Source organism: Prionailurus viverrinus, chromosome C1, assembly GCF_022837055.1.
Source record: "Prionailurus viverrinus isolate Anna chromosome C1, UM_Priviv_1.0, whole genome shotgun sequence".
Taxonomy (NCBI): Eukaryota; Metazoa; Chordata; class Mammalia; order Carnivora; family Felidae; genus Prionailurus; species Prionailurus viverrinus.
This window is the reverse complement of record NC_062568.1, coordinates 65,760,696-65,780,748: the sequence shown is the minus strand read 5'-3', so window position 1 is coordinate 65,780,748 and position 20,053 is coordinate 65,760,696. Positions and strand designations below refer to the sequence as shown.

At 42.2% G+C, this 20,053-nt stretch overlaps 1 protein-coding gene across 1 annotated transcript in view; it reads right to left on the bottom strand.

Annotated features, from left to right (window-relative positions):
• Positions 1–20,053, bottom strand: part of DPP4 (dipeptidyl peptidase 4) — a 79,164-nt gene that overhangs the window by 19,301 nt on the left and 39,810 nt on the right. The window contains exons 11-19 of the mRNA XM_047873595.1: positions 12,830–12,965; positions 10,738–10,782; positions 8,183–8,290; positions 7,850–7,917; positions 6,613–6,666; positions 6,100–6,221; positions 4,253–4,300; positions 3,653–3,751; positions 1,198–1,267 (exon numbers count right to left, since the gene is read on the bottom strand). Of these exons, the coding sequence (XP_047729551.1) occupies positions 1,198–1,267; positions 3,653–3,751; positions 4,253–4,300; positions 6,100–6,221; positions 6,613–6,666; positions 7,850–7,917; positions 8,183–8,290; positions 10,738–10,782; positions 12,830–12,965 (750 nt within the window). The remainder of the gene's footprint in view (positions 1–1,197; positions 1,268–3,652; positions 3,752–4,252; positions 4,301–6,099; positions 6,222–6,612; positions 6,667–7,849; positions 7,918–8,182; positions 8,291–10,737; positions 10,783–12,829; positions 12,966–20,053) is intronic.

Below are 20,053 nucleotides of genomic sequence, written 5' to 3'. Positions count from 1 at the left end.
AAATAGAAAGCAAAGATTTAGACATGTTAGGATGGGAAGAGGAAAATAACTGAAAAAAACAGGCAGTAAATTTACCCTGTTTTTTAAAACTTTCCTTATAAAAGAGGGGTCTAATCATTCCTTACTAGGTAGTCAAAGAAGATAAAAATATCACTCTTTTCTAAAGGATCTGTTTTCAGTAGGGGGGCTGAAACCTAAAGCAAACCAGTGTCACTGTAGTCAAAGTAATAAGGCTTACTGAAAATCAAACAGCATCTCTTGAAGTTTAAAATACCTTTTTTCTCTTTCTTTGAGCTTTTTTTTTTGTTTATGTGGAACTGTAAATACAGTGCAACAGGCTGTGTTGGATATTAACGTCCCTCCCTTCCCCCTCCCCATACAATGGGCGCAACAGAACTCCTCATATAGGTTTGCAAACCACCTGGTGTGCAGCACATTTGTTGGTTTGTTTTTGTTTTGTTTTTAATAAAGGAAATGAGACAAGCTAGGACAGGAAGAGTGGCATTGTGGCATCATATGTGAGTTCAGGGCAATTTTAGAAGGACTAAAGTAAAATATATTCCCAGTAATTATCAAAAATATTTTACAAAGATGCCATATTTAGAATTTGCATGAGTTTACATTTACTGCTCAAAGATTTGTTTCAGAACTTTCTGTAACACCTGAAGACGTTTGGATTATAATGAATAATTTCCTGTATCACATCGTCTCTTCACCAAAGATGCGAGTGGAAAATACCAGGCAGTGATATTTTAGAAACTAATGGAAAAGAAATCTGATGTCCTAGTGAATCAAAGGCCACCATTCAAGATGTTTGGGGAAACTTGGGGGTAAAGAAATTGTTAATACTATTAATACCTATCTCTTACATGTTAAAATGGGCAAGAGGTAAGGATAAAACTGGGACCTGAAAATTCTTTGAAATTCTCTTGTAGTTCAGAGAAACAGATCAAAACAAAATTATGACAGAAGGGTGTCTACTCTCTCCATTAGAAAGATGGTAGAAAACAAAGATTTGGGGTTGTGATTGCAAAATGGGAGAAGGAAACAGTAAAACTGCTTTACAATGATTCAGGAAGAGAGGAAGGATTTTTTTTTTTTAACATTTTTTAAACGTTAATTTTCTGTAAACTGCCCTTGGGTAAAAACATGTACAGTGGTTAACTTCCAAATTGTTCCTTCCTCTTGAATACTTACACGTCTATTAGGAGAGGATATTTCTTGGATGTATCAAAATGAGGAGGCAAAATCATCTGATACCAAAATTCTAAACAAACAGAAAGATTAATTAGTAAATTAAGAATAATTATTAGCACATGATCTAGGTCTCTTATCCCTGTCAGTGATAAATCATAGCTAGTAGTCAACAATTTGTTAAATTAGAATTGAGAAAGAAAATGAACTGCTTGGATTCAGCATATTTTTAAGATATAAAAATATTCTCTTTCAGGTTAGGATACTCGTTAAGATTAAAGCCATAAAGTCTTTTCTAATGTATCTATTAAATACATTGGTGCCTTGTAAAATAAAAGTGCATCTTAGAATTGCTAATGTTTTGTTTTTATGATTCTGTTCTTTGGCATCTGATCTACTTATCTAGTTTGTTTATGGCTTATGTTCTAAGCTTTCCTCCAAAATGTTTTCCTCTTCTTGAATTTCCTTGAAGATGTTTAGGATTTTTAGTTGGCCCCAACTTTATTTTAAAATTCTGATTTAATAACATTTTTGTAATTCTTATTGCCATCCCAGACCGCAAAGCTGAGTTCCCATTTTCAGCTCTGTGTTTCACAGAACGAAATCAGGTTTACACGGCGCAGACTGTTGTGAACGTTCTGTATGGTCTGCAGATCTGTTTTATTCTCTGTGCTTGATTTAGCAGCAGTTTAATAAAATTTGCCCTAAGTAATGAATTGGTTTCCTTTGCTCCCAAATTCAAGATGATGAGTTAGACTAATAAATGTTAAAGACACACACACAGAGACAGAGACAGAGAGAGAGAGAGAGAGAGAGAGAGGTTTCATATTTTAATCAGATTATTTCCAGCTTCAGTAGATTTAGCTTGAAGGGGAAAAAAATCCATATCTCTAGAGCTGCTTCTTTCTTTCTTTCTTTCTTTCTTTCTTTCTTTCTTTCTTTCTTTTACAGTTATTTCAGTTGATGTAAAAAGAAAGGTTTAGGAGTAAAATATTTATATAAATAGATTTCTCTTTAATTTGTCTTTTGCTGATTATTTTATGCCTTCTAAATTTAAGTCTTTATTATTTTTCCATAGAATGTCAAGTTATGTGTTGACCATATTGTTTTCAGTAAGTATGCCAAACCCACCATTTCAACTCTCCTTTGTTTGAATGGGTACTAGTTGATTAGAAGTGTTTTAGCTCCATCATTCTGAAGATGGAGTGTTTTCTTTTGGGGGGGGGGTTCTTTGAAGTCACCAGTCCCACCTCCTTCTGCCCCTCCTCTAAGACCTCAACCCCCACTTCCCCCCAGCCCTCCTTTCCTGGAGTTTGAATGTACAACCACCTCCCAGATGAGGTGGTTGTAGAAAGTGGTTCTGGAAGCTCCAACCTCGCCAGCAGGTTGTCCATCCAATCCTATGGCTTCTCTGAGTCAAAAACTTTCAGGGTCCCCCACTTTTTGTCAAGTCTCCAGTATGCAGTGCCTTCTGCACCAACAGTCGAGGTGGCTCTCCAGACCTCTAAATTCTTGCCCACCATGCCTGATTCAGGGGCCAGCAACACTGGCATCACCTAGGGGCTAATTCCAAACTCTGAACCCTGGGCTCACCCCTCCTTGCTGGATCACAGAGCCACATTAGCAAGGTTCCGGGTGATTCTATGCACATTTCATTTTTGAGTAGCCCCATGCTGAGGAGTTCTTCAGAAGCACCCTCTGTTTTCTGGTGCTTTTCCTGCCATTTAATCTTGGATGAATCTTTTCTATTGAATCTTTTTGAATATTTTCTATTATTACCCTATATATTTTTTAAAATGTGAAATCAATCAGTCCTGGTGGATTCCCCCATCCCCCACGAGTAATTAGCTCTTAATGGAAAAAAATGAGCAACCAAATAAAAACGACCCGACTGCATTTCCTGCTCAAAGACCTCTCCCCACCCCCCACCCCCCCATTCTTAGTGGTTTCTGCACATCATCCAGGCTCCCGGCACGGGGACTAGGCTAACTGTGGCAGGGAGAAGGTTAGAAAAATCCAAGATTTCTCTTCCGAGTCTGAAGTTTCAGCATTTTACAGCCAACCCTAATTTTTTTATAGTCATCTCAGATATATTTTTTACTTCTTTGGGTTAAAGGCAAAATATATCAGGATATCATTAAATTAAATGCGCAATTAATACTTTATAGAACAGAGTTCCTAACAGAATGAAGCTGGGGTATGGGGTAGCAATACTGGTTTTTTTCCAAAGGCTTCCTCTTAACAGAATTAAATTTCACATAGAAGGGTGCTGTATTTGAAAACAAAACAAGAAGTAAAACCAGCAGTTCTCGTGACAGGCTATTTCATAGACAAAATAAACTTAGGTTAGATTTACATATAATATAAAATGTGTATTTTCAGATCAAGTTGTCACGTTTGGAGAGATTTTTATTGGTGTTTCCGTGAGCAGTTCTGTTCTGAAAGAAATTCAACTTACTTGTTTCATTCAAAATAATGAAGTCCAGTTTTTTTGAGGGCATCTGGACCTCCTGCAGCATTTTATCCAAAGCTGAATTGTCTTCCAGGACCCTCAGTTCTAAATAAATATTCGAGATAGCAGTCATTCATTACAATGTGAAGAATATGGATTGTGCAAGGCTGTAATAAGTGGCAATTCACTGATGGACTATGCATTCTTTTTTTAAAATAATTTTTAAAGTTTAGTTATTGAGAGAGAGAGAGAGAGAGAGAGAGAGAGAGCGCGCGCGCGCACACACAAACTGGGGATAGGCAGAGAGAGATGGAGACAGAATCAAAAGCAGGCTCCAGGCTGTGAGCTGTCAGCACAGAGCCCCACATGGGGCTCAAACCCACAGACCTTGAGATCATGACCTTAGTGGAAGTCAGGCACTTAACCTACTGAGCCACTCAGTCACTCCAAGGGACTACGCATTCTTTAGATTAGAAACCTTGAGTTCAAATCATGGTTCAAACACTCTAAAGCCAAAAAAAAAATCCCACTATGCTAAGTACATGTTGGTCCTATTCACACACACTTTTCTAATGAGCAAACGAAAGGTGAAATCTTAGAAAGTACCTTCATCGTTGCTACTTCGGTGTAGAGTATAGAGGGGCAGACCAGGGCCTGTTAACATAATCAGGGAAAAATGTTTTAGGTGAGATTTTTTTAAGAAAAGGAGATAGCATAGTTTTCAAAAACGGCATTTGTTACCATTTAACTTTGATATCATTTTGATACCACTTAGCTTTGATAGAATAACTATCGTAGTGGTATAAGGGGCTTACTAAGTGGTAGCTGGTTTTTTCTTTGAAATAAGTGCAATTTGATTGTAATAAGTATTACCGGAAAGGCACGAGGATCAGGAGAATGAAGCAGAAAATGAACCTCTGGCCCTACTGGGTACCTTGGGCATGTTGCTTTCAATTTCCTCATCTGTGAACTAAACCAGCAGACCCCTGACAGCTGCTATCTTTCCTTCCCCACCCTAAGTCCACAGTCCTGCGATGACCACGCCCACTCTCAGGCCCCACCCCCTCAGGGTGGAGCTCTGGAACCAGCCCCCCCCCCTCCCCGGGGAAGGGGCAGATTCTCCCCCCCCCCCCCCGCACCCCCCCCCCCTACGGAATCCCGAGCCAGGGGGCACATCTGCACAGTGCCTGACTTGGATAAGCTATTCCTTTCTGGCATGCAAAAGTGTTTTTCTCACATGAACATATCTTCACTATTTATCCCAACTGTAGTAGTTGCAGACTAGAAGGTAATGTATAAAAAAGCTATTTGGTGAGCTATTTAATTTTCATGCATTTAGATAATATTAATGTTTTACTGGTGATCAGAACCACAGTGATGGCATTATACAGACCTGGGTTTGAACCCTGGCTTACCTGCTGTGTGACTTAGGACAACATATCTATGCTTCGATCTCTTTACATACAAAATGAGGGCAATATCTACTTTATAGAGTTTTCTTAGGAATCAAACAAGACCACAAATATAAAACTTCTAGCACAGTCCCCAGTATGAAATGCATGCCCAAGAAGTGGTGACTAAAAACAGTCACAGAAACTAAAATGTAATAATAAAGAAACTGTGCTGGTAAAGAAAGATTCAGTTAGCTGGTTTGGAGGTCTCTTTTCGGTGAGGGGACGATTCTTTCCAGAGTATCCAGATTCTTTCATTTTGAGAAGTAACCTAGCATAGTGCTTATCCGAGTGCTTGGGAGGTGGAGACCTGGGCTTGGATCCTGTTGTTCTGCCGGTGCCACCTCTTATTAGCTGTGCCACCTGTGGAAGTCCTGTTGCCCGTCCTTGCCAAGTTTCTTCATTTATCATAAAGAAAATGAAAATAAAACAGCAACAGAAGATGGAACAGTGAGCAGGTTGGGTGACAGGCACTACCCGCATGTATTTTCTCATTTAGAGGGGCAAGTGCATAAAATAATAGAAAATCGACACTAAAAATCCTACAACAAAAAATCTAATATATATCTATCTCTATCTGTCTGTCTGTCTAAAACAATGAACTACCTCTATTATACATAGGCGCCACTGTGTGTGTGTACTTGTGTGTGTGTTCAAAAGCAAGCCATGCAAGTCTCTTGGCCAGAAGGGGAGGAAAGGTGGTTAACTCACCACTTAGAGCTTGAAGAGAAGGGGGCTTCAGTGATTTCAAGAGCACCTCAGATTCAAGAGAAGAAAACTGAGCAGGGCAGCAAGAATGTTTCCCAGATGGGACAGAGAAAGGGACAAATGGGCAGACTGAGCCAGGAGGGTGGTGAATGATGTCCGAAGAGAAGAGGGAACGTCAGCTGGCGAGTGGAAGGCTGGAAAAACGTGCAGCCTAAGGGAATGTTAGGAACCGCTTTGGGTAGACAGACAGACATGGTGATGCTGTCTTCCCTCCCCATGTCCATTCACACTTACCTGAACATCTAAGTTGATAGTACTTTGCCTCTTTACTAAATGATACAGAATAGTACTGACACCTCTCTGGTTTCAGCTCACAACTCAGGCATGCCACTTTCGTGTAGTCATTAAGTTGGATTCTGTGAACCAATGGTGGAAATTAAGTGCTTGATGAAAGAAGAAATGAAAAGATGGGAATTGAATAATGCCATATTCTGGTTTCAAAGCTATCAGAATGTCAAAGCAATGCTCAAAAACTTCTTTTTAGTGTGAGATAGATACATGAATTAATTCGTAATAACCTCAAACCTCCTACTGTTTGGAAATAACATAAAGCATCTAATAAAGCCATTCTCTTTTGGTGACATGTGGAGGTTTGATTTATAAAGGAACCAAAGCTCTTCTAGAACAGAAACTAGAACTTACAATTCTGGTTAAGACAAGGAAAACAACAACAACAACAACAACAACAACCCAGAAATTGTTCTTCAGCTAAAAAGACTCAAGTCAACAACTTGGTGGAGCTCTTACTTATAAAGATTTCTTCCTCCTGGCATTCCTTTATATTCATTACTAATGTAGTATCTGGGAAGAAAACAAATGAGATGTATATTAATTATGTTTTTAAAGAAAGTCAAGCACACTTTGTTTAACTCAACACCAAGCATTAGTTCTGGCCCTTCTTGTATCATTCTTCCCTGCTCCCTCTCCCCCAGAGGCCATTTTCCCCCATTATCTCTAAACAGGAGATTGTAAACAGACTAAAATATCTGAATGCAGGAATTGCTCCCTTCATTAAAGTGACAAGTAAAAACTCAAAACAAAACAAAAAAACAAAAAAAAGAAAAAAAGTCTCTTATAAGAAAAATGTGACTGGACAAGTAGCCTGAAGTTGAGAGCCCACGTGTACCTATTTTTTCCCATATTTTCTGTTCTAGAACACAAACTACCATCTTCCTGAGGGCCACAGAGCCACTTCTAAAGAGGACCTTCAGGGGCGCCTGGGTGGCGCAGTCGGTTAAGCGTCCGACTTCAGCCAGGTCACGATCTCGCGGTCCGGGAGTTCGAGCCCCGCGTCAGGCTCTGGGCTGATGGCTCAGAGCCTGGAGCCTGTTTCCGATTCTGTGTCTCCCTCGCTCTCTGCCCCTCCCCCGTTCATGCTCTGTCTCTCTGTCCCAAAAATAAATAAACGTTGAAAAAAAAAATTAAAAAAAAAAAAAAAAAAAGAGGACCTTCAAAGACTGCTTTGGGCAGGGGCAAAAATCCTCCATGGTGACACCCGATAACGAATTATAAAAGTGCCTTAGATTCTAATGAAAAATAACACTCCTCAATTCATGCCACAGTTCGTGCATGGTAGCTGACAGCCTCTGCAAAGCTTTCCATTTTCCAAAAAGCGAGGCCGAAACATGGACAGATATAAAATAGCCTTTGCAAGCCTTCCAGAATTCGGTGACAGTTAACATTTCACGAAACGCCCCTGATTCTGGTTCAGTGTTCTAAGACGTTTAAGAAAAAGAGGCTACAGCTCTTCTAATGTAAAGCAGGTAAGAGCAAGAGGTAGAGCCACTTGGTGGCAGGGTATCAAATCTGCTAAGCATATGTGAAAATCATTAAGGCTTCCGTATGTTAAAAAGAAAAAAGTACTGAACACATGCCAAATAGACTATTCTTTATTTGTAGGAGATTTTCCCCTATTTCTGGGCAGAGAGGGTGTGATTACAACAACTATATTTACATCCCTCCGATCGATTATTAGAATACTCACAGGTAATCAGTGGTAAGAGCTTCTATCCCGATGACTTCCCAAGCTCCTTTTGTAATAAATGTGCAATCCTAACGGAATTTTTTAAAAAGAGGTTTATGAAACTCTCTCGCCAAAGTTAAGTGGAGGGTTAAATCATTTATAGCAACAGTTCAGACGATCTTAGGCCTTTTTGGGTGTCCCCACCCCATCCCACTGTACTCTAGATACTGCTTTGGAATTTGAATTAATCAGATTATTAGTACACCTTGATCGACTTCACCAAATGATTTCCACGTCAAGTTAGTTGCATTAAAAAAGAGATCAACCTGAAGTAAATTACGTAGGAATACTCACTTTCTTATCTATTTGGAAACGGCAAATGTGTTTGTAGCCATCTTCGTTGCTGATGATCTTGTAGAAGTTCCTCCCGTCAGAGGTAAAATGAGGTTCCGCAGGCCTAAACTAGAATAAAATAGAAACAAAAAACACATTAGAGCACATTAGTCTCATCTCAGCACCAACTTTAATTTTTGAAAGTCCTCTCAACATCTCTGCCCAAAACCCATGCTTCATTTACTTGCCAAATGAAACCACAGTGTCTCAAAAGAAAATTCTCCTTCTAGAAAATGCAGACAAAAAGATCTCTCTCAGGGAATTTTTTGTGCACAGTAAATGAGAGAAAGCACATAAAAAAGCTTACACAGGACACTCAACACAGAGCAGTGGTATTGTTATCTTTGGACATCTCTCTGTGGATGATAACTCAAGGACTTCTGGCTACAAATGGGCACAAATCAGTTCAGTTTTATGAGGTAAATTTTCTCAATGTCACAGGTGTGCTTTCTTGAAACACACTATTATTATTATCGTAACTGGAAGTTTGTACCTCTTAATCCCCTTCACCTATTTCACCCATCTCCCCACACCCCGTCCCTTCCCACAACCATGAGTTGATTGCTTTCTGTTTTGTTTGTTGGTTTGAAATGGACCATTATCTTTACTGTTTCAGATAAGAAGTGGTTTGTAATTTGAGGGATTTATTCCCTCTTTTTTTAAAATACATATTTCCTTTTGAAAGCCAGGAAGTCTTTAACCATTTCTGGACTGGGTGCTATAAGGAATGTCTGTCGTATATTTCACATGGAAACATTTTTATAGTTACCATTTTTATGGTAAGTCTTTTCATTTTGCTAAATAGGATCAACAATTTACCAAAAAAGTAGTTGTATGGAAATATACTATAAAATTTCCATTTTTCACAGTTCAATAAAAGATAGTTCTCAGAACATAATGTAGTTTAAGCAGAAGAGTATCTATCCCAGCCTGAAAGGAATATGTCGCCTTACGACTACATTTGAGAGCAGGTAGGAGATGGTCTTTTAAAATTGTTGGTTCACTTTACCCTAGATGTTTCCTCTTTCATCAGCTCCCATTTTGGGAAGGAAGAAAAATGCTTCCCTCTTCTATTTAGTGATTCAAAGTGGATTCATTTATGGAGCAAGCTGAGGCGTGCAATACACTTGGTGTTCTCATTACAGAGCTCTGAAACACATTCCCCTCTCTAGACCTGTGTTCACAGCCTTATCTTTTTAATACATTTCCCTGTTTCCCCTGGATGGAGTTGTGCCTAGTAGAAATGTGTGAAAAGTGGCATCTGTCTGGTTAAATACAGAGAGGAAAAAACATATTTTTTTCAAAGAGTCGTGAGGAAGTGTAGCGTGTCTCTTGCCATGGAGGAAACCACTTTTCATGTTGGCAAACCTCTCCCCTCTGCCCAATCAATGCCTGAAGAAAAGGGACGTGCGAATGCTATCGGAACTCCGAGCCCAGCTGGAAGGGGTCCTGTTCCTGGACCAGGGGCCTCCCCTCTATGCCCTGAGAGATATGAGTGAAATCTTTACACATTTTGTTCCTTTGTTTCTGTCTTAAAGGAGACTTAATAGAAGTGGTCGTAAAAATTAGGTGAGATTTGTTCATCGTCTTTCTATGAGGTGCCGCAATGGCTGCACTTCCTTTGTTAACTTGTTTCGTTCCATGGTCTGGTGGCAACACGGCTGGTGATTCCGCCCAAGGCGGAGCGCAGCAGGAGCGAGAAGCGTGACAAGTCCCTGCGGGTCACCGTGCTTTCTTGGATGAAACTCTGCATCTGGGGCCTAGGAAAGCGTGAAGCCACACGAGTACTGTTTCCTCCAGAGGGAGGTACACAGCAGTGTGGTGTGTTTGCCGCTGCGTTGCTACTGGATATAGTCCCATCTCCTTACACATTGGTGTAGGCTGTGGATGGAAGCCATGTTTTCTGCCTCCAAAGCACAGGACTTTGAAGATGAGGTCAATGAGCATATTTGGCATCTTAGAGGCTTTTCAGCATAGGTTTGCTTTTTACTTTCCAGGACCTACAGTTTGCCTCGAGTATGTCTTCTGTTTTGTCTGCTATTAAGTTTTAACTTGTCCTTTTACTTCTTCCAGCTGAGCATGTTCTATATTCTGTATAAAAAGATATCTCTGCGGGGGGCATTTAAGTATTTTGAGAAATAGGTCAAGTAATATTTCTGTTAATAGCAAATAACATAGGGCCCTCATTTGGTATATTTACTTTTTTTTTTTTTTTTGAGAAAGAAAGAGAAAGAGCACGTGAGTGCAAGTGGGGGAGGGGCAGAGGAAGAAGAAGAGAGAGAATCTCAATCAGGCTCCATGGCCAGCGTGCAATCCATTGTGGGGCTCCATCCCACGACCATGAGATCATGACCTGAGCCAAAACCAGGAGTTGGATGCCTAACCTCCTGAGGCACCCAGGCACCCCGGTATATCTACATATTAAATAGCTCTGCGTATCTGATCCATACGGAAAAAAAAAAAAAAAAAAAACCAAACAAACAAACAAAAAAACAACATGACTCTTAACCACTTACTCTTCCAACCCAGCCAGTGGTACTCATTTCAATGTGTTCTTGTGCCTAGGGAGAGAAAAATACAGGGACAGTGTTCCAGAGAGAAGTAAGCTATGCATTCTAATTCTTTAGCTGCAATTCATGGTAATACAAATGAAATGGTACTTAAAATAGTTGAAAACTGTCTCCATTTATATATTTGTATTTATGTTAGGACTGTTGCATTAGAACATTTACCTCTCTTGCCTAGGGCTCTGTCTCCATATGTGGCCCTGGAAGGTCCACCAGCATTTTCAACTCAACAGGTGCAGAACAGAAGATGATGTCATTTGTCTTGCCTCCATCCCCACCGGCTTGTTCCTACACCTTCATTCTTCTGCCTAGTGCCACCACTCACCCAAGCCAGAGATGTGGGAGTCGCTCTAGATGCCTCCACTACCCACAGCCACCTCTTCAGCCCGTCTCCTGGTTCTTTGACTCCTCTCTTCCTTCTCCACGGTTACTGCCTTAGCTCGGGTTCTTGTCTGATTTCCCCTGGTTTGTTGTCGTGACCTCCTGGCTGATACCCTGCGGCTCTTTTCTTCTTCCACTCTGCCCTCCACCCTGCTCAACCCCTGGCTGACCTCACTTGGCAACAGATGGTTCTATCTCATGATCCTCTTCTACTTAACACCTGGAAATACGTGTCTTACAAGTCAGTCCAAACTCCTGGAAATGGTGCCTGAGACTCAGTCTACCCCCACCCTCAGTTCTCATCATTGTGCCTCAACCCAACCCCTGGTCCTCTGGGAACCCCAGACCCTGCACATTCCAAGCCATTCACTGGATGCCTTTGCACAGCCTCTGCTCACAGGGTCCTTGTGCCCTTATCTGCCCAGGCTGCTTTAGTTCTTCCTTGTCATCTCCCGTCCCCTGTCCCCAGTTGAGTGGATCGCCTTCTTCTGCCCTACATTACCTCTGTACCTTGCTTATACCCTTTTAGGTCACAATATCTTGATAGTAGGATGATATGTTTTACAGGAAACAAAAAGCTTGAGATTTTTTTAGTTTGAATTCTGGCTGTCATGTGACCGAAGCAAGCCCCTTAACCTCACTGAATCTCTGACTCCACTGTGAGTCTTCAAGAAATGGTATCTACTATTATTCATTATCATAATGGTAATCCCTACTAAAACATCAACATTTTGGGGACAGCATGTTGTCTAATTTGTTGTTGTTTTTGTTTTGTTTTGTTTTGAATCCAGAGCTGTGCACAGAACTTGGGACACATTAGGTATTCAATGTTTGCTGTATAAATGAACAAAATGAGCACATCAAGATACAGGGTGCCCAAGCTTTCTGAGGCAAGAATCTTCACTGTGTCCAACCAGGATGGGAACAGGGAGGGGAGGTGTGTAAGCACAGAGCCTATTACCAGGAAATGGCTTGTAGAGGTGTGCTTGACATATTCCAGCAAACCTTCCCTGGGCTTTGTCCCTCCTGAGGCTGCTGGTCCCCAAAGGGGCTTTAATTCTGATTCACCAGCTTGGCCAAACCTTGAAGTTTCTTGAGGGAAACCCCCCAACACCCCAAGCACCTCAGATTTGAATTAACACTTGCCTTTGTCTTAATGTTACCACCCTTTCAGCGGGTAGGTATCTATGTATGTTCTAAAGCTGTTTACTGCTTAATGATAGTCACAGTATGGTAGCATATTTGTGGCCTTTTGAATCTTGTTTTCTTTCACACATACTCAGCCAGTCATTTGCCACTGCCCATATTTTCTCTATGGAAACACACTTCATGGCCCTTGCAGCCACTGGCCCTCTTGAGCTTTTTGAATTTTGACATCAAATTCTGTCTTCTGGGTTTCCAATTACCATCTCCTCCCCGAGTGATAATATCCATAACTAAAACAGTATGACTAGTGAGTAAAGGTGAAACGGAAGTACCACCAGATATCAGATTCTCTAAAAGTTAGTCAAAACTTACCCACTGCCTCAGGATCTGACAGTCAGAAAGAATAGAAACTCAGAGTTTATTTCCTGATTCCCAATCACTCACTTTGCCTGTTTTCATACTGTCCTTGGCTCACATGTAGCTTTAGAAGCAGAACATCCCCATTAAACCTTACCGCTGAGGAAATCCATTTGCCGGTGGAGTTATTATAGTCACGTATATCCATGACTGAATAGTTCTGAATCCTTCGGAGCCATTGCAAAGAAATTCTTTCTTCGTTTGCCCACGTTACATCACACAAATAGTAATCCCTGGAAGGAAGAAAGGAAGGAAAAAATGGAGGGGTGGAGGGAGGAAGGGAGGAAGGAAGGGAGAAAGGGAGCAAGGGAGGAAGGGAGGGAGGGAGGGAGTGAGGAAGGAAGGAAGGAGGGAGGGAGGAAGGAAGGGAGGGGAGAGAGAATAACTATTTCCAGACCTTGGTACAGACAGACATTTTACTCACTGAAATCAATCTTAATAGGCATATAATTTTAAATCGTTGTTGAAAGCATTTAATAACACAATATTTTACTTTTTCTGAAAGCTTAAAGTGTAATTTAGTTTTGAATGGAAATTAAAATATATCTGACAGGAAAAACAGTAGCTAACATCAAGTAGTGGCTTGGCAAACGTGACTCACACCACAGCTCGGGATTTTTCAAGTCCTCAGCTTGGCCTTTGGTGGTGCCAGGAAGTCAAGGGTGACATTTTCCCATCTCTTTTCTGCTGTCTTGAGAGAAAATTACAGGGAGGCCAGAGACACTGGCTGAGATTCGAATATTTTCTGGTAATTTGACGTGCTTCTCTAGAAAATTCTTGCTTTTAGGGTGAAATTACAACTGACCTTTTTCTCAACTTCATTTTCAAAGGGGAAAAAATTGACCCACATCTCTACAAACTTTGAAAATCAAATAATTATACTGTAAAAAATCTTTTCTCAAGACTCAAAACATGAACTTGTGGGAAAAAAAATAAGGAACCTTAACATAAAATTTATACAACTAGAGATATCTCCAGCATTGTGTCTTCCTCCAACACATACCTTTAAGCAGTTTTGGAACTGCCTTTTGATTTGTAGTGAGATGCATAGAATTCACAATTTAATTTTCTGCTAGCCTCCCTAAATATTTGCTCCGGATCATTTATATTTTATTTTATTTACTCTTCCTAGCCCCCAGTGTGATTTTGAACAATGATTCTTAAATCACTCCTTTCCGCTGTCTGATCAAAGCCTTATCCCCTTTTCAGAAAAATTCCCAAAGAATTTTTTCCTCCCCTCTCTTCCCCTCTGGCCCATGGCCATATCCTCTTCCTCACCCTGAACGCGCTAAAATGCTCCTTTGCTCTTCCCTTCCCAGGCTGTGACCACCCCCTCCTTGCATCTTTTTGCTCTCCTTACTTGACTGCAAGCTCTCTGAGGCAGGACCACAGCTGTCTTGTTCACAGGGTGTCCCCAGGCCCCAGCAGAATACCTGGCACAAAACAGACACTCCCCGAAATTCTTGGAAGGCAGCACTGAAGGGAAAAATCCCATCCTATTCTTTGTGGCTTAAATAGCTCTGTCCTTCCTCAGAATTCACAGACCGTGTCCTTCCTATCTCCACTCCCCTCACGGACACTAAAGCAAACAACCACTGTTTATTGAGCACTTAGGATGGATCACCACTTCACTATCCCCCTTTTATTGCTGGGGACACCTCCTGTGTTAATGTCCCCAGGGGTACCTCCTCATTGTCTCCGCTGCTGGTGGCAGGTGCTGAAAGATCATACCCCTTCACCCAGCAGCAAAGCACCACCTTCCCACATATAGGGACTCCTCTCCATTTCAGCCCTTTCTTTTGCTTATTAGGAACCGGTACACCATCAGTCTGCATGGCTGGTGTCTCATGAACACCCTATGAGCTAGGTCCTGGCTGCCCTCTTGGTTCAACCTGCCCTTCAGTCTGAAACCACTGCAGTGCTCTGACTTCCTTAGGTCTTCTTCAAATATCCACTATGCTTTCTTAGAAACCCTCTTTTTCTACACTGATATAACCAGTCTTAAAGTGCTTACCACTAACGACTGCCAGGCTGCAGGGTGTGAGAGTGTGAGCCCCTCTTTGCACGCACAGGAGCAAGGGCGCCTCACTGGATCCAACTCTTCTGCCCTGTGCCCAGTCCTCAGGCATTAAATGAGAACATGGTAAGGCAAATAAATCTTCCCGGGAATAAGGAATAAATACTTACAGAGGGGACTGCAATAATGAAATGCAAGGGAGAAAGGAAAACTTTTTGAAATTAACTTTCTAGACCCGGGGTCTGAAGGTTTTCTTAGTACAGAGCCAGACAGTAGATCTTTTAAGCTTTGCAGCCCACATGTGCTCTGTCACAACTACTTATCTCTGCCTTTGCGGCACCAGAGCAGCTACAGACAATATACAAACAAACGACTGTAGCTGTGTTCCAGTGAAATGCTGAGATTTGAAGTTCATATAATTTTCACACATCATGAAGTATTATTCTTCTCGTGATTTTCCTCCCCAATTACTCAAATTGTAAATTCCTTCCCCATCACTCAAAATTGTAAAAACCTTTCTTACTTGCAGATCATACAAAAACGGGCATGGGGCTGGATTTGCCAGTGGGCCTGGTGTGCTTATCCCTGCTCTATGCTAGTGGTTCTTACTCATAGATCAAATCCCTTTATAAACTGGATGAAAATCATGTACCTCTCTCTAAGGGAAAAAAAAGCCTCTTCACATACTTGCACACATTATCTCAGGGCTTCCTGGGCATCGATTAGGACCATGGGCTCTAAAAAGAGCCTTCCCTTTTCTAAAGTGGCCTAGTAGGGGGAAGGGGCCGGAGGGGGGAGGGCAGAAAACTCTCTAACATGATTAGTGGATCACCTGGTACAAAGTCCTTTTATCTACTAAAAACCATAAATTATGCTCCAGGTTTGGAAATCAGTAGTAGAGAAATACCTTTTCCCCATTTGAAAACATGGAGTAATGGAATTTAGGAAGTCTGCCAGGAAACTCACATGCATCTGGCACCTTCCCTGCCCATTTCTAGATCAAAGGTTCATGAACCTGTATCCTCCACTCCCTCTGTCACTCACTGTAGCCCGAGGTGTACTCTGTACCCTGTGATGCCTCCAGAATGGCCTTTCACCAGCAAGGGGACGGTACATTTTGAATTTTCATATAAACATACTTCCGCTTAATCACAGATTCTCTTCAGGATTTGCAATTAAGGGGAGACAGAATGACGCTGCATAACCCAGCCCTGAGCCAAGATCATGCCAGTCTGAGATGTCAATGACTCAAAAAAAAAAAAAAAAAAAAAGTAAGGGAACCAATGACCCAACTGCACTTTTTATTGAAAGGTTTAAGTCCCACTTAAGACCAGAAAAATCCAACAAGCAGGATTATCAACTATCTTTTGTGCTATTTGCTGATTTTATTCTGTAAAAACAGAAAGGCATATACTGAGGAGACTGGTTATGAAATGGTGGGTAGGAGCAGAAGAGGGCCTTCCCTTGAGCCAGTGGCTGCCTATCCCAGGTTAGGCAGAGTGATTCAACAAGCTCTTCTAACTTCTGGGACGGTATTAGACCAAGGAGAATATGGCTGACTTTAATAGTAAAGCAGTGGAGTAATTCCTGGACATAACAGTAGGAGTTCAAACCCAAGGGGAGTCTACTTGTGCCTGGAACTGTTCCAGGGGCTCGACATAAAGCTCGTGGCACCCTATGAGGTAGGAACGCTAGAGTTCATGTTTTACAGACAAGGAAAGGGAAATGTAGAGAAGTTAAGTAACTTGCTCAAGGTCACACACTGGGAAGTGTTGGAGCCATGATTCAAACCAAGCAGTTGGCTTCAGATTTTCTGTTCCCAGTCATTCCCTCTGTAGAACCTCTACCCATCCCTCTGGTGAATACTGTTGGCTAGCTTCGACCCACTTGTATTTTCTTCAGGATCGAACTCCTCACTCTATGAGATCTATTTATTCCTACAGAGTGTGTGTAAACTAAACAGCTGAATTTTATAAAGCAAATTGTATTTGAATCTACTGGGAGAGACTTGCTTTTGAAGGTCATACTTGTAAAGTGTTGGCTTGTAAAGAGTAGGCATTTAATAAATGTCTGTTGAGTTACATTAATTCCCCTAATTTGTGTAAATGTTTCTTTTGGTATATTCAGGATACTTAACATCAGGTAGGCATTACTAACTGGAAAGAATATTGGAGAGCAATTGCTCCTAAGAGCAACTGCAGACGGTAGAGTGATTAATTTGGTGAATCACCCAAGGAAGTGGGCGTTCTGCCAGTGCTGGCCCCGGGCTCCCTGCCACCCTCTGCTCTGAGATGGATGCCAGCCCTCCTGGGGCTGCTGACAGATCGCTGAGGAGGGGTAGGGTGAGAGGGAGCCCATCCCAGGGGGCGGCACCCACAGCATGTGAGCTGCTGTTCGGCCTCGTTTCTGGAGGTGTCGCTAGCTTCCAGGGTATTTCAGTCCAGTTCATTTATCTCCCGGGTGGCGACCCTAGACCCCAATATCCTTACTTTATAGACCAAGGATCACCAGCCGTTCAGAGGAAAACATTTATCTATTGAATCACGCAGGAGCAGAAAAACAGGGTAGGGGCAGGCAGATCATGAGTTGGGTGTGACTGGTCCCTGGAGCCAATTGGCCAGATGTGGGGTGGGGTCACCTCAATAGAACATGTCCTTCCCAATTCTCTAGCTCAGGCCACAGAATTTGCAGATGGCTGGGAGGAGGTGGAAAGAGGGATTTGCTATGCAGGGTCACTGTGCAGGTCATCTTTGGTGCTGGCTGTATAAACTATTGCACACACATAAAGTCAGACACATAGCATATCTCATTCATCCACGCATCAGCTTATTCAATTTATGCTGCAAATACTGATTGGACACTTGCTGTATCCCAGGCACCCTGGAAGGCACTGGAGATACTACTGTTAAGATTGCTCCCTTTCTTATTACTTCAATCCAGCAAGGTGAAACAGGGCTCTAAATAAAGCAGTTAGGGGGTTTATGGTTTTTCAGTATGTGTGGTTTTCTCTTAAATATTTTGAGTCACAAACTCCCATTATGAGTCATCAATACAAATGGGCAGCCTAATGAATCTAATCAACCTGACCTCTCAATCAATGAGGGTTGGCAGGGAGGTTCTCCCTGATTCAGGTTCAGGCTCAGGTTGCTGGAAGGGTGGCCAGGATGCGCTTCTCATTTGTCAGCAGAGGAGCCCATTCCTAACAGAACAACAAACCAGCCTTAGCCTCCAGAAGGATTTCTCCTGCTGGAAGCTCCATGGTGCAAGGATATGGCCCAGAGGGAAAATCAGTGATGGGTGCCTAGGCAGAGGAGGGAGGAGACATGAGGACCCTCACAGGGCTACACTCCCGGCAATCCTACAACTCCAGGAAGTAGTGGATTGCTAGAAAACATAGCAGAGGGTGCTGGGCAACTTACCAACTTGCCTGGATTGACCTGGCCCTGCCAGTTGTTTGCATAAGGCTAGAAAATGGGGCATCACCACCTGTTGGAATGTTTTCCCCAGAGAGGACCTCCAGCATGGTTTTAGATAAGCTGTGGCCTCACTGGTGTTAACAGAGACCAGAGCTGTAACATTCCCTATATAACACATTCCTGAGGCATTTCCAGAAATGATTTGTTGGTAAAATGTGTCTCACACAAAATATCCCCAGTGAGTGAGGCAGTCCCCACCAGGAATGTAGCATAAACAACTACAAAGAACAAAGATGCAATACAGGGCAAAAACTAAGTCCTTAGACCTGCATAGGTTTCCTGATCTCAGGTCCGGGAACATGGTTTCTAAGTGGGGAAGATCTCATCTCTTCATCTGTGAAATGGCCGTGACCATAACACTGTAGGGAGTGTTTCAAGTGAGATGTGAGCAGAGCACCAAGCACAGTCCCTGCCCACAGAAATACTCAATACATTTAAACTCCATTATTTGATGAATCTGGTCTGGCAAGTGCAGGCCTCTGTTCTCTTCCCAGCTCCCATGCTAACACGCTATGTGACCTTGAGCAAATGAGTTTCTCTCTCTGAACCTCGGTTCTCTCATCTGTGTTCTATAGTGTTGTCCTGAGTGTGTTCTGGAACCCCTGCAGGTTCTGCCTAATATCCTGACTCCGGGGGCAAGCTGAGGGGACAGGGCCCATGCCTGCAACCTGAGCAGTAATCTTCATTTGTTTTCTGGTACTGTACTTCTGTGTTGCAGCTCACTTGAAAAAAAAAGGGGGGGGGGCTTCCAGGTCCTTAAAAATGTTTGTAAACCATGAGTGAGATCTAAAGCCCCTTCCAGGATCTAGTGTCTTTCAGAGCGGGAGACTGTGGCTCACCCTCCCTGCAGACAGATGCTGGCTGTAGACCATTAGGTCACAGGACCTGCTGCTCTTTCCCTGGACAGCCCCGTGCTTCCCTGCTCATGGGTCACCTTCCCCTTCAGTGCCACCTCCCTCAACTGTGCCCTTCGGAACCCTACCTCTTCAACCCACACCTTCCTTAGGATGCTTTCTTTGATCGCTGGGATCATGGAAAACTCATCTCCTCCTCCTCGGAATGCCTCTGGCCTTCTGCTTATACCTCTGTCATATCTGCTTTTGAAGTCACTTATTGCAATGTGTTATATCCTCTGCTTGATCATAAATGCTGGAAAGGCAGAATCCAGCCCTATGGACACTTGTGAGTATAAATACTGGGTGCTCAAGCAATGCTGATAGAAGAGATGACTGGATGGGGCCACCTAGTAGATGTTAGAACCTCCAGGCAAATTTTTATACCTTTAGACAAACTCAGGAAGAACAATTTTTTAAATTTACTGATAATCAATTTCCTTCCCCCCCCTCAAATGAATAGGTTAATATAGACATTTCTAATCAAGTCAATGAATTAATGACTACAGAGCAGAGCCTACAGCATGCCTGATGTGGTCAATTCCACCCTGATAAGGATGCTTCCATGTTGCTCTGATGATGACTCCAGGAATCTGAGAGCATCAGCTGAATTCACACAGAAGGAGGCACCTAGCAGGGCACTTAAAAGCTCCTTCTTCTAAGTCAGAAAGACAGGTTTGAATATAGACTCATACTTGGTCATTTTCTTAACTTGTAAGCCTCATTTTCTTATGTGTAAAACAGGCATACGACAATAGTTGTCTGAGAGAGTTAGAGATTAATACAATAAAGCATGCAATAATGCCCTGTGTATGGCAAATAGTGAGTGTTCATTCAGTATATACAGGTTATTATTTAAAAGCAACAAGAAAACCAACATGATTAACAGAAACGAATAGAAAGCAACTTGCAGGCCTAAACTGCAGGCAATACCA